Genomic DNA, 14870 nt, shown 5'->3' with positions numbered 1-14870 from the left:
TGCCATCTTTAAAAGTAAAACCAGTTGCATTTTAATGGTTGAAAATAAACTGATAGCTATAGTTAAGGTGAGGATATAGTAAAATTTTACTTTGAAAATAAAGTACTTCGAATTTGTGCCACAAGGCTTTTTCTTAAACTATCTTTTTGTACTTCTCACTATGGTCAGATATGATTGTTTCATACTGAATTTGCTTTCTCCTATTCTCTTTATTCTTCTTTCATTATCTTTATGTCTTGTGTAAATTTTAGTTTAGGTGACTGTCAGTTGGGATACCATGGCATTAAGTATTTTTGATTCTTTTAAAGCAGTCAAGAATATCAGCCAGTTAGGTATCATCCTTGATCTCCCATTAGATTAATCAAGTTATTTAAAGAAGAGAGACTGACTCTGACTTTCTGTTATATATACCTGCCCTTGATAACCACTGCCACATATATAGAAGGGGAAATTAAATTGTAGGAGCTTCCCTTTTATGGTCAACATAACCCTGATTTGCCTGGGATATGTTTTGACGTCCTATAGTATGTCTGGTGTGGTGGTGTTTATTCATTTAGCAAATATTTGAATGCCTATTCTTTTGCCAGCATGTATTAGAAATACTGCTTATTGATAAATTCAGGTTAGAATTTATTAGCTACCTACTGAAGCATATTTTAGTTTAGAAAACCTTCGAATCCTTCCTGAACAGTGGTCTGAGACCACTACTTTTGAATAAAATGGCACTTTAGGCAGGCTGCATGATGGAACTAGTCAGTTGAGTGGTCTGGTTGCAGTGCCAGAATGATTCTTGAGGAACAGTTGTTGGTGCAGAAGTACACAACGCAGAAGGTCTCCAGGAGCCTGAGGGGCAAAGAAGCAGGTAGTATGCTCAGTGTACTCCTGCGGCCCTCCTTGGGATGTAGCAGAAGAATAGAATTAGACTTCATCCTCTTATTTATAGCCATTTCTGTACTATTCCAAAAGGGCCTTAGGAGTTGTAGGTAAAGAGGCTGAGGCCAGGTGGTTTAAGTGAGTAGGTATGTATTAAGCATTAACTTGAACTTGTTTGAGATTTTTCTTAAATGCATCTCTAGGTAATTTGTCCCTGACTATAATTTTACAGACCAATGCAGGCAATGAGCCAGATTTGGAGGATGAACAGGTTTGCTGTGAAGCAATGGAAGTGATGACATTATGTTTTGCCTTGATTCCAACAGCCTTAGATACTCTTAGTAAAGAAAAGGCTTGGCAGACATTCATTATTGATTTACTATTGCACTGTCACAGCAAGTAAGTATCTTTTTAATTGTAAGAGATTTGATCTTAATTTTTAAAGCAGAAATGAATTAATTTATGTTGGCAGAATTTATCCCGGAAATCAAATGTTTATTGTCTCTATAGCACATTAATATTGAGGAAATTTTTATTAAACTGTGTTTTTGCTTAGATCTGAATTTGTTCGGTTTTGTCTACACAATGTCAACATTATTCTCAAAAGTAAAATTACTTTTTCTATAATTTCAGAATTTAATTTCACCTAAGAGGTATGTATTTTAGTCCATTTTAAAAATGTGGTTTACAGGATTTAAGTAAATACAACATTGGCTTCCTTTCTTGCATACCTAGAAGGCAAGTGTTTTTTTAGTGAAGTTGTTAAGTCAGTACGAAATTCACAAGGTGTGGTTATGGTAAGAACTTTAACATTATACACCAAGAATAAAGACCAATTATAAAGTCCTAGCTTTTCATTTTAAGAGCATTTAATCAATGACATTGACTGTGCTTTGGGCTTCTTTTTGTGCAAGTCAATGAAATTTGTAGAAAATGTCAGTTTTCCATCCTCTTATGTCAGTCTAATCTTGACCTTCATAAGGTAACTTTTTAAACTTGAGCTCTAATCAGTATTACTGTCATATGTAACTTAGCTACTAGGGATATAGCAGCAAATAAAACAGGCAAAATGCCAGCCTTCTTGGAGTCTGTACTAAAAGGGAGGTGAGGAGTGTGGAGGGAAGACATGGGAAAATATATGGTATGTTATAATAATAAATGCTATTGAGAGAAAGCAGGAATTAGGGATAAAGGGCGGGGGTGCGGTCAATGGAGTTCAGTTTTATGTAGGATAGTCAGAGAAGGCTTCCCTGAGAAGGAGACCTTTTAAACAAAGCTCTGAAAAGAGTGACATAGTGATCTATGGAGGAAGTGTGTTGGATTTTTGGGTGGGATTTTTTTGTGTTTTGTTTTTCATTTTGAATTGTATTTTTTTATTTTCTTCGGCTTTATTGAGATGTAGTCAACATAACTGTAAGTTTAAGGTGTACAAAGTATTGGTTTGATACACTCGTATCTTGCAATATGGTTACCACCATAGCCTTAGGTTAGCTAACACCTCCATCATATCTTATTTAAAATTTTGTTTTATGTGAAAAATATATTTTGGTTATGTGGCCAAATATATATTTTTTTAATGTTTGCTTTTTAATTAAGGTATAGGTGCTTTTCAGTGTTTTCAGATGTATAGCAAAGTGATTGAGTTATATACATATATTTTTTCAGATTCTTTTCCATCATAGGTTATTACAAGCTACTGGATATAGTTTCCTGTGCTATATAGTAGGTCCTTTATATATATATATTTAGTAGTCTGTTAATCCCAAATTCCATGTTTATCCCTCCCCCTACTGCCTTGGGGGAAGTGTGCTTTAAGCAGAAAGAAACAACAGATGCAAATATCCCAAGGCAGGAACAATATGGAGGAGACGAGGATTACTGGAACAGCAGAGGCAGGGGAGTCATAGGAGGTGAGGCCAGAGGGGCAACAAGCAGCCGGTGAGGATTTTATAGATCATTGTAAAGACATTAACTTTTACCTGCGATGGGTATCCATTGGAGGGTTTGTTTTCCATTTGGGTTGGTTGGGTTGTTTTGTTTTGTTTTGTTTTTGGCCAGTCCGCTGGGCGTGTGGGATCTTAGTTCCCTGACTAGAGATTAAAACCTGTGCCCCTGGCATTGGGAGCACAGAGTCTTAACACCTGGACCGTGAGGGAAGGCCCCTATTGAAGGGTTTTGAGCAGAGGAATGATGTGCCCTGGGTTAACATTTAAGTTTATTCTGGTTGCTTTGTTGAGAATAAGTTACAGAGTGGCAGGAAATGCACTTGGACTACTTCATTAGTCCAAATAAAAGATGAGAGACTCTGGAAGTACAGCAATAGTAGATGTGAGAAATAATCAGATTGAATAAATTGTGAGGATACAGACAACCAGATTTTATTTTAAAATCCTATTAAAGACATGTTTCTTTTGATGAGTTACTGAAGTCTGCATGTGTGAGGGAGGGTTCATTAGGAACTGGCAAGCATCAACTCTTTATAGACCCTCATGCTCTTTGGGCTGCATACCTAACTTCAAAAAAGATAAATAAACTGGGACAGTATGAATGACACTTACTTTGTAAAAGTTAAAGACCCTCTACCCCCAAAACTAAGTACTCTGGGTGTTAATTTATTTGAGTTTCACCAGACTCAACCAACAAAGCTTCTAAAGGTCCCTCTGGTTTATAGGACCATGTACGAGTTCAGAAACCTTAAAAATATCCAGGAGGGAGGTTAGTACACAGAATGTATACTTTCAGCTTCTTATATTGAATTAAAAAACTGGTTCTAAGCTGTCTATCAGCTAGCACATTGACAGAAACATAGTTATTCACAAAATGTAGTTGATAATGTCTGAAATGCACAAGTGTTTTGTCAGGAGATACTTTTTGAGCATCTTCCTTGTGTCAGAAGTTGCTTTAAGTGCCAGGAACTCATGTAACAAAGAAGCAAAGCCCTGCCCTTGAAAGAGCTTACTATCTAATGGAGACAGACCTCCATCTTGTAAACCAACAGTACTTAAACATCTGGTAACTAGTTCTTAGCACTTGTTACATGCCAGACATGATTCTTCATTCTGGAGGCACAGAAGTAAACTAAATGGATGATGTCTTTGCCCTCTTAAAGCATTTATTCTAGTGATAGCTGTATAGGATACATATTTTTTAAGAGATCCATGGTGCTTAGGTAAAATTCCCAGTACTGGGACCAGAGAAGTTTTTCCCATGAGTAATCATAGAACATTGTGTAATACAGTTATCCTCAGTCTTTAGCACATGTTAGAATCACCTGAAGGGTTTATTAAAACACAGGTTGCTGGGAACTAAGAAACCACATAGCAAGTTCTCAGATGCTGCTGATCTGGGTAATATGCTTTGAGATAAAAATTCTGTGGAATGCCCAGAAGATGCATAAGGCTTACCATACAACTCTTGTATCTAGAGGAACATTTCCAGCCTGTTCCAAGAAAGAGGGTGTGAGAGGGTATCCTCAAACTCCCTTGGTGACATTTTGACATTTTAGTTCTTGACACAGCCTAAGTTCATCTATGAAATGTTGCTGCTTAAAGGGGTGTTACATATTCTTTCTTGTATTTTTACTTTGAATTTACCAACCCCTTAACACCGTCCCCCGTCCCAAGAGACAGTGTTGGAAGTTTTTTTTTGTTTTTTTTTTGGGTTTTTTTTCCTTTTTTTCATGAAGATAATATATTGAATGTGAAAAATTTTTATTTCAGAACTGTTCGCCAGGTGGCACAGGAGCAGTTCTTTTTAATGTGCACCAGATGTTGCATGGGACACAGGCCTCTACTTTTCTTCATTACTCTGCTCTTCACCGTTTTGGGGGTGAGACATTTTAAAAATATGCTTATCATTGTGATTCATTCTTACACAAGGAACAGTCAAGAATTTATGGTGTTAGCTTATATTAAAGTTAGAGCAGTCTATATTTATTTAATAAATATTAGTAATTGCCCATACTATCTTAGTCATCTACTCTAGTTAACTCTGGGTTTTTAAAAAGTGGATTCTGAGGATGGACTTGTAAATTAATATTATTCAACTTTATTGTTTCAGAGCACAGCCAGAGAGAGAGCTAAACATTCAGGCGACTACTTTACTCTTTTAAGGCACCTTCTTAATTATGCCTACAATAGTAATATTAACATACCCAATGCAGAAGTTCTTCTCAATAACGAAATTGATTGGCTTAAGAGAATCAGGGTAAGTTGCATTTAGTACTGTGTTTATCGTATCAATAAATAGAATGTTTTATTATTAGCTAGTTTATAGTCTTTGAGCACTTTGGTTAAAGAACCAAAGAATGTACTCTGTGTTATTGGATATTCCTAACTCATGATTCACTGAATGAATGCGTAACTAGTTTTGTCAAATGCTTTGTTTCACATAAGACTCAAAACACTGACATGCAGCTTCTTCCATTTTAGAGTCTTAGGCCCATTTGCAAATTGTCATCTTTTGAAAAGTATTCTTGAATTGTTTTCGTCAAAAAATCAGTGATAGGCCAGCACTTCATTTAACTTTATTAACATCTGATACTTAGTTGTAGAAGAATTTATTTCTAAAGAGATTGGTAGTTAATAGCCTTCGGATTAATATTTCTTCAGATTAACATTTCTTCCTAGTTTGGGAAGCCTACTTCTGAAAGTTCTGGAGAGAAAAAAATTGCTTAGAATAGAAAGGTTTTAAGGGAATTGTCTCTGTCCAGCTCTCTCTCATTCTGACTTCTCCTTCCCTCTTTACCACCCTTTCATAATTTAGGCATTTGATATTTTTCTTTGGCAGGATGATGTTAAGAGAACAGGTGAAACGGGTATTGAAGAGACGATCTTGGAAGGTCATCTTGGGGTAACAAAAGAATTACTGGCTTTTCAAACCCCTGAGAAAAAGTATCATATTGGTTGTGAAAAAGGAGGTGCTAATCTCATTAAAGTAAGTTATGTCATCTTGGCTGGATATCATAACCTTCTGAATGTTTATTAGTAAATCTGTCTGGTTAATTTATGGTATCATTAGTCTTTGGTGTATTATCTTGTCCTTTTCTCTTTTCTCCTTTTAAAGAATATAGAGGTTACAGTAATGTTTTAAGTACCGTTTCTAAAATTTTTACATAAATTTCAGTACGTGTAAGTAAGCACTATTTAATTTTTCTATTTAGAAAATCTGAACTTTTCACTTCATCAGGCTATGTAAAATGAGACAGACCTCTGTTATGTAAGGCTGTGCATATTTCTTTCCTTTTTTAATATTTATTTGGCTGCACTGGGTCTTAGCTGTGGCAGGCAGGGTATTTAGTGGTGGTGTGTGGGATCTAGTTCCCTGACCAAGGATCAGAACCTGGCCCCCAGTATTTGGAGTGTGGAGTCTTAGCCACTGGACCACCAGGAAAGTCCCAAGACTGCATAGTTCTATAATGAGTGTTTTCACATACGTGGTAATGCAAGGAGACAAAAAGTACCACTTTCGGACATTTTCTTCTAATTCAAAATGAGTTTTGGTATACATGTGATTAAGAGAGTAAATTTACTTAATGTGAATTGGAAGTGCTACAGTCAGCTTGTTCTCGATACTTAACGTAGTTTTTAGCCTGACAAATTAGATTTGTTTGTTAATTGTAGGAAAGTGTTTTGAAGCAGGGATCTTTTTATTAGAAAATCCAAGTAAGTTAGCGGAAATGTAATGAGATCTTGTGTTCTGACAAGTAATTTAACAATATTTCCTGCCAAGAGACTTCTTTCTTAAGAAACACATGCACACATAAATAACTATATTTTTTAATATAAATACATACCATTGCTAATACATAATCTTTTTTCAACTTTGTAGGAATTAATTGATGATTTCATCTTCCCTGCGTCCAATGTTTACCTGCAGTATATGAGAAATGGAGAACTGCCAGCCGAACAGGCTATTCCAGTCTGTGGTTCACCAGCTACCATTAATGCGGGCTTTGAGTTACTTGTAGCATTAGCTGTTGGCTGTGTGAGGAACCTCAAACAGATAGTAGATTCTTTGACTGAAATGTACTACATTGGCACAGCAATAACTAGTAAGTATTTTAAAATACAAAGTTCTGATGACAGATAATTCTCTAATGTGTTCAAATTCTTTTCCTTTTAGAAAATATCTTCAATTCAATGTTTTCCTTTCTTTCAGCAACTAGTTTAACACCATTACAAGTGAGTCTTAATGTAGAAAAGTTTTCAGATGTTTGTAAAATGTCTTCCTGTGAGTGGTACAAGTATTTAGCAACAAAACTTGACTTCAGTCAAATCTGGACTAAAATCCAAACTCCAGAGTAATAAATGGTGGTTTAGTCGCTAAGTCGTGTCTGACTTTTGTGACCCCATGGACTGTAGCCTGCCAGGCTCCTGTATCCATGGGATTTTCCAGGCAAGAATACTAAAGTGGGTTGCCATTTCCTTTTCCAGGAGGAAATAAATAGTCAATAGATTTCAGAGTTCAACAGTGTAAAAATTCAAATTACATGCATTGAAAAACCTTTCAGGCCCTCACTTAGAAGCTCTTTAATGTTATTTTCAAATGAATTCTGAGAAATCTGGTTTTAAAGACTAGGATGTGAGAAGATAACATTCTAGTGCCCTTGATCCTCAGTTAATGCTCACATGAAACCCATGGAACAGACTGTAGACTCCAGATCTCACTGATACAGAACTGAAGCTCAGAGGGGATGAGGACGATATTAAAATGACTGACACACACACACACACACAAAATGACTGACACAACAGACATAAGAAAGCAAACCACAATGGAGGCTGTTCTGTTTTAGAAGAAAACCAAAGCTTAAGAATATAATTGATTATGGGCAGTCTTCAAGAACATGTCACATTATTTTCTGATATCTTGTATTTTAGAATTTCAAGATGTTTTTAATAATATTGTAGGAGATTCTGATTAAACTGCTTAAAAGATTAGATAGTTATCCTATCAAAATCTATATACAATAGGATGGGGGTTTTTTGTTTTTATTTTTTTAAATAATTCCACACTTTAGTTTTCAATAAGTTTAAACCCTCAAGAGATACAGCAGAATTCCACAGGAACCAAGCCACTATTTCCATAGACACAAGTTATCTTTTCCCCAGATTCTTACAGTTTTGTTCAGTTTAGTGCCAGGAGTCACTGTTCTTTGCTTTGTACACGTGAACACATCTCTTGCCCAAATTTCGGTTTCATCTTGGGCATAAACACCTCCAGTTTTCAGAAGAGGATCCAAGTGCTCCCTCTGGTTTCACAGTACCCTGCTTAGAGCCACCAAAAGTGGAGCCCTGGATCATAGCCTTCCAGACCTATTTGTTCTAGAAGTCCTGTTCCCAGCACTCCTCCATAGGCTGCAACATGACAGAAAGAGAAAGGCCACTTGTTTTTAAGGAGTTCATTTGCACAGTAAAAATTGCAAGTACCAAACAACGGTATGTTCTGCAAACTGTTTCCTGCCCATTCCAGTCCTGTAGTCCCCTTTAACAGCTGTAACCACCATCTTCAGTCCCTGTCTGTCCTCCCAGCATCTCTGTATGCAGAATCTGCACACAAAATGTTGTTCTGTTTGTTTAGTTTTTTAACCACACATTGTGATGTAGTGCACAGTGTTCTTTGTTCTCCCCTTAATATATCTGACTATTTCCTATCAACACATAAATATTTACCTAAATCCACTTATTAGCTATATATCTTTCAGTTCAGTGTACTATAATTTCTTTAACTGGTCTTATAGGCAGTGATGATAATTGCATTGTTTTCAGGTTTATACTAGGTACAAGGAGATGTTCGTTGATTTACAATTCACACAGAACTCAAATCCACTGTCTCTTGCTCCTCAAAATAACATTGTAGTTATAGGCAAGGCAAGTGTTACTCTTATTACGACACTTCTTAGGAAGGAAACGGAGGCTTAGCTGAAGATGAAAGAGTTGGTAGGTATCAGAACCTAGCTATCAACCCAGGTAATAAATTCAGTTCAGTTCAGTCGCTCAGTCGTGCCCGACTGTTTGCGACCCCATGAATCGCAGCACGCCAGGCCATGCCATGTGGTGCCAGCCAAGATGGGCGGGCATGGTGGAGAGGTCTGACAGAATGTGGTCCACTGGAGAAGGGAATGGCAAACCACTTCAGTATTCTTGCCTTGAGAACCCCATGAACACGTAATACCTTAGGATTATTTAAAACTGAGTAAACTATAATGTATTTATATATTTTATATAACACTTCATGCCAGAATGAGTTTGAAGGTGCTTTAAAAAAACATACAAAAGTAGAAAAAGTTAAAGTTCATAATGACTAAACTATAATAAAGTTAAAAGTAAACATGTAGAAAATATTTTGCCTTGTGCCGTCTTGTGAGACTACTGAGACTGCCATAGAAGCAACCTCAGCTAAAACTCTAGTTCACAGACCCTGGGTAAGAATGTATACAGAGGTGCGTGTTGCCATACATCTTAGGTTTGTTGAGACTGAAATGTGTGCTTAGAGCACTGCTTCAGGTCGCCGTAAAAGTAGTGGAATTGTTGGTGATGTTAACTTATCAACTTGGTAAAGTATAAAGTGGGCAAAATATTTGTATTCACGCTACAAGAATCTTTTGTCTTCTCTCAGCTTGTGAAGCACTTACCGAGTGGGAATATCTACCACCTGTTGGACCCCGCCCACCAAAAGGATTTGTCGGGCTGAAAAACGCTGGTGCTACTTGTTACATGAACTCTGTGATTCAGCAGCTCTACATGATTCCGTCCATTAGGAATGGTATTCTTGCAATTGAAGGCACAGGTAGTGATGTAGACGATGATTTGTCTGGGGATGAGAAGCAGGACAATGAGGTAAATTTTATTTAGCATTTTTGTCTTCTGTGTTCGAAGTTCTGATTCTAGATAACTGTTGTTCTCTCTTAGAGAGCTACTTTCGTTGGACCTGTTGGCATATATTTGAAAATAAAGCTAGAGCCTCCCAGTGTAGACTGCTGCCTCGACATAGTGTTCACTGCCTATGAGACTTTCAACTACAGCTGATTTTTATGATAGTTTATATTTTTAAAGCAACAGTTAATGTACTAACTTTTGGAGGTTTGGTTTAATTTAGAGTTTGTATGATGATAAAAACCTTCATCTTTAATAATAGTTTAATTACACTTTTACTTTCCTGTTTGATATTTTAATTATGTATCTCCATTTATGCTGTTATATACTATACCAGTTTCATTACCTATGCTTTCTTTTTGATTGCTTTTGCCTTTCTCCCAGATCATAACTCGTTTTACTTAGGAAACAAGCTTCTCTCTACTTCGGACAAAATTTAGGCTCCTGCCAAGTATCCAATGCAGAAATAAAGCTGTGAATAAATTAGATAGTGGTGGATCAGAGTTGACCTAACTATGGCATAGTTCTTTAAAGAAGAGACTGTGGTCATGTTTGTGTTCACCCTGTATCTCTTTGTTTTTATTTGACCTTTTCCCATTCATGGTGTTGGTGAGAGCCGAGGAGAGAAGCCAGAGTGTGCTCTGTCTGTAGCAAATGTCTTAAATGGTTCTTTTCTCATTCCATCTCTTCAGTCACCAAACTCTTTGCTCTTGAGTGGTTGAATCACAGGGAGGGCTTCTGAAACATACACTTGCCTCAACTCTTCCCCAGGTTTGCTTTCTTTGCCTGTGTGCTTTTTTCCTTTGCTAAACTAAGTTTCTCTTGAGCAGGGACTGGCCATTTCTATTTCTACATCTAGGTCTCACACACAGTTCCACAGCCAGCATTGTCTTTCCATCTCTATGAATTTGACCGTTGTAGGTACCTCACCAAAGTAGATCCGTACCATGTTTATTTTTCTGTGACTGGCTTGTTTGACTTAATGTAATATCCATTTCACAGCATGTCTCAGAATTTCCTTTCTTTTAAAGGCTGAATAATATTCCTTTGAATGTATGTACCACATTTTGTTTATCCATTTATTCATCAGTGGGCACTTGGGTTGCTTCTACTTTTTTCTTTTTTTTGCCACTCGGCTTGTAGGATCTTAGTCCCCCAACCAGGGATGGAACCTGTGCCCCTGCATTGGGAGCTTGGTATCTTAACTACTGGATCGCCAGGGAAGTCCCTGCTTCCACCTTTTGGCAAATAATGCTGCTCTGAACATGGGTATACAAATATCTCTTCTAAGATCTTTCTTGCAGTTCTTTGGTTGTTGAACCCAGGCATGGAATTGCTGGATCATTTGATAGTTTTATTTTTCTTTAGGAACTGTTTTCTACAGTGGCTACACCATTTTACATTTTCCACCAATAGCGTCCTAGGATTCCAGTTTCTTTGCACAGAGCTCTTTCATTTTTCTGAGGTCCAATATGTCTCTGTTCTTTCGTTGCATGTGCTTTTGGTATCATATCAAGTAAATCAGTGTCAAATCTAATGTCTTGAAGGTTTTGCTCTATGTTTTAAGAGTTTTGTAGTTTTAGCAAATCTTTGATCCACATTGAATAACCTTTTGTGTATAGTATTAGGGGAAAGTCCAACTTCATTCCTTTGCATATGGATATCTAGTTTTTCCAGCACCATTTGTTGAAGAGTACTACTCTCTTAACATATACATTGTGTTGAATGTTTACAAGTCTAAGCAGTTTGCATACATTATCTCATATCCTCCTCAGAACACCTACATGAAGAGTGTGTTCACCCATTTACACGAGGCACTTAATTGCTCAAAGTCACTTAGCCTTATAAGTAGCAAAGCCTGCGTTTGTGACCAGTACAGCCTGAGTTAATTACCTCACTGTCCTTTGCTCTATCACCTACCTCTGAAATACATAGTTATTCCTTAGGACAACTCTTATGTGAAATGGGTGGGGATAAACTCTGATACTGTAAATTAAAATTTATAAATTGAACGTTACGTGCTTTGGAAATGAATAGAAATACAAGTGATTTGTTCACTGATCATTCAGCATTTGTCTCAACATAATTTTTACTATACTTTGAAGTTCGATTAGCTCATTAGTGATATGTTTTGCTTTCCAGAGCAATGTTGATCCCAGAGATGATGTATTTGGATACCCTCAACAATTTGAAGACAAACCAGCATTAAGTAAAACAGAAGACAGAAAAGAGTACAATATTGGTGTTTTGAGACACCTTCAGGTCATCTTTGGTCATTTAGCTGCTTCTCGACTACAGTACTATGTGCCCAGAGGATTTTGGAAACAGTTCAGGTAAATTATGGATGGCTGCCTGGAGAATCCCAGGGACAGGGGAGCCTGGTGGGCTTCCGTCTATGGGGTCGCACAGAGTCGGACATGACTGAAGCGACTTAGCAGCAGCAGCAGTAATTGGGATATTGTTTAAACCTTTATGACCGTCTCATGACACTAACATTAAACTTCTAAAACCTATACTGGAAAGTACTTTTATGTTTAATATTTAAGCAGTAGTAATAGTCAAACTTTATTTCATAGTTGGGTTTGTTTTCTCATTATTCCCAAAGGAGGTAGAAAATGTCTTAGTAAGAGGCAGCATTCTTTAGTCTCTTAAGATGTTAACGATTTTTTATTTTGAAAGCTTATAATATTTACATACGTAGGGAGAAGAGTATGAACCCTTATGTATTCATCACTCAACTTCAATAATTGTCAACTCGTTGCCGTTTAATCTGCATTCCCATCTACTTCTTTTTAGAAGCAGATGCATAATTTCACCCATAAATATTTCAGTGTGTATCTCTAATGTCTTTTTTTAATGTGACCATGATACTATTATCGTGTCCTTTAAAAATTCCTTAATATCCTTGTCAATGTTTGGTTTTACCCAATGACCTCATAATTTTTTTTTTACTTAATTTTTTGAGATCATGACCCAAATGAAGTCCATATGCTGCAGGTGTTGATATGTCTCTGTAGTCTCTTCTTTTTTCACCCTTGTAGTTACTTGTTGGGGATAAAAAACAAATAAGTAGTTCACTCCATACATATTCCCATTTGGATTTTATTGAGATCCCTGTGGTGCTTTGTTTTCCTCAGTTCACTACATGTCATATAAACAGGTAGAGAGAGCTAGAGGCTCGATCAGGTTCCGCTGTTATTTTTTTCTTGGAGTGGATAGACAAGGCCTACCTCATAGGTGATAACAGTGAGCTCAGTGAGGAGAAGTATATAATGTCTGTCTGCCTCCTAGGATAACACCCATTGATTATCATTGCCTAAATGCAGCGTTTAATCAGTACTACAAAATGGTCACATCCTAGTTTATCATTCTTTCATTTAATAGCCAGAGTAGATCTGTAAAGGAAACGTCCCCATAGCAACTTTTTGGCTAGTCTAATGTACAATTTTATAGGAAAGGTGTGATAAATACCTGAGGGGGGGTGGAATTTGTTGTTGTTCAGTTATGTCTTGATCTTATTTCTCTGGCCTCATTTATTTCACCTTTTTTTTTATTACCTCTGTGTCATGCACTGTACTAAAATACTGTAGTGTTACACAACTATGTATCTGTACTATGTAGTACTATGTATGAAAACACCCTAATCCTTCGTAATAGTGTTTTTGTTTTTAAATAGTACTCCTTTCTCTTTTTTTTGGCTGTACCAGACAGCTTGTAGGATCTTAGTTTCCCAACCAGGTATTGAACCCAGACCCTTGGCAGTGAAAGCATGGGGTCCTAACCACTGGACCAGCAGGGTATTCCCTTAAATACTACTCCTTAGAATCCCTTCAGGGTATCTCCCAGACAGCTGAGAGCGGGGAGCCAGGGTCACCTGACACTGCCTCTCTGGTCCGCCTTCTCTGCTTCAGTCATAGTGGCTGCCCTTTTCCCTCCCAGGATACTACTTAGATTTCTTTTGAAACCACTGCTTTCTAATACAGTGATCTCCGTATGACTCACCATATAAATTCCACCGATTGCTCTAACTAGGCCCCCTATTTAATCCACACTTACTGGCTTGCACACCACCCCCCCTTTCCCAGCTCCGCTTTCACTCTTGCAGTCCCATCACCTGGCAGAACTCTCACCTTCCTCTGACTATTCCAAGTTTTCTTTCTTTCTCTAGCTTGTCCCATCTCTGCCATAAGGCTTTTAGCATTTCTGTTCTTTCTCTTCCAGATTATTACTCTTAAACTTTTTGAACTTTTGTCTTAAAATTTGTTGTTTGGTTATAATTCTCACTCTTCTTGTAATACATTTGCTGTTTTTGGCTTCTGAGTTCATTGTTCCCTGTTAGTGGAGCTCTCAATTTGTCTAGACTGGCACTTTTGGATTATCTACACTTTAGACCTGTGATGTACTCTTAAGTACATGTGGGTGAGTTGACCACATTTCGCACCCCTACTTTTTTATGTTGAAAAATTTCACACCAGCAGAAAAGGTAAAGTAGTATAGGAATCACCTTTATGATGCATATTCTTCACCCCGATTTACCAGTTGTTAACATTTTGCCATATTTGCTTATGGGTATACTTGAGTTTTGGTTTTTGTTTTTTCTAAACTAGTTGATAGTTGGAGGTATTACTCTTGGTCCCCCTCATATGCCTCAAAGTGTATCCTCGAAGAATAAGGACATTTGCCTACATAATATTTAATACAATTATCATATGCATGAAATATAGTATTCAGTAATGTCATCAGTATATATTCCAATTTCCCCAAAATAGTCTTTGTAATTTTTTTCCCCCAATTTCAGACTGGTATCCTAGAAAGAATCACAAGAATTTGGTTATTAGCTCTTCAGTCATCTCTAAATTAATCTCCCTAATTTGTCATGATGTATGGTGCTTTATTGATTTGTGTAATTTTTTCCCCATGATTAGATTCAGGTTAAACTTTGTTGGCAAGAAGAAATACCTCTGAATGCAGTGCAATGAGAAGCATATAGTAACATCACCATGTAGTTTTTCTTTGTAGTTTTGTGGTATTTCTTTCCTAGTAAAGTACCACTTTTCCTGTGAATCTTACTTTCTCCTACTCAACAATCAATACATAAAGAGCATTTGTTTTTTTCCTACT

General features: G+C 37.0%; 1 protein-coding gene across 4 annotated transcripts in view; it reads left to right on the top strand.

Moving 5' to 3' along the window:
- The window catches only part of USP9X (ubiquitin specific peptidase 9 X-linked), a 114546-nt gene that overhangs the window by 82397 nt on the left and 17279 nt on the right, over window positions 1–14870 (top strand). For all 4 annotated transcript variants that reach the window (XM_070366149.1, XM_070366153.1, XM_070366150.1 and 1 more), the window contains exons 26-32: window positions 1106–1272; window positions 4593–4701; window positions 4933–5079; window positions 5662–5808; window positions 6703–6925; window positions 9493–9713; window positions 11892–12082. In XM_070366149.1, coding sequence (XP_070222250.1) covers window positions 1106–1272; window positions 4593–4701; window positions 4933–5079; window positions 5662–5808; window positions 6703–6925; window positions 9493–9713; window positions 11892–12082 — 1205 coding nt within the window. The remainder of the gene's footprint in view (window positions 1–1105; window positions 1273–4592; window positions 4702–4932; window positions 5080–5661; window positions 5809–6702; window positions 6926–9492; window positions 9714–11891; window positions 12083–14870) is intronic.

This window comes from Bos mutus, chromosome X (assembly GCF_027580195.1).
Source record: "Bos mutus isolate GX-2022 chromosome X, NWIPB_WYAK_1.1, whole genome shotgun sequence".
In the NCBI taxonomy this organism is placed as follows: domain Eukaryota; kingdom Metazoa; phylum Chordata; class Mammalia; order Artiodactyla; family Bovidae; genus Bos; species Bos mutus.
Note: the sequence above shows the minus strand (reverse complement) of the source record. Positions and strands in the feature narration are given on the sequence as shown.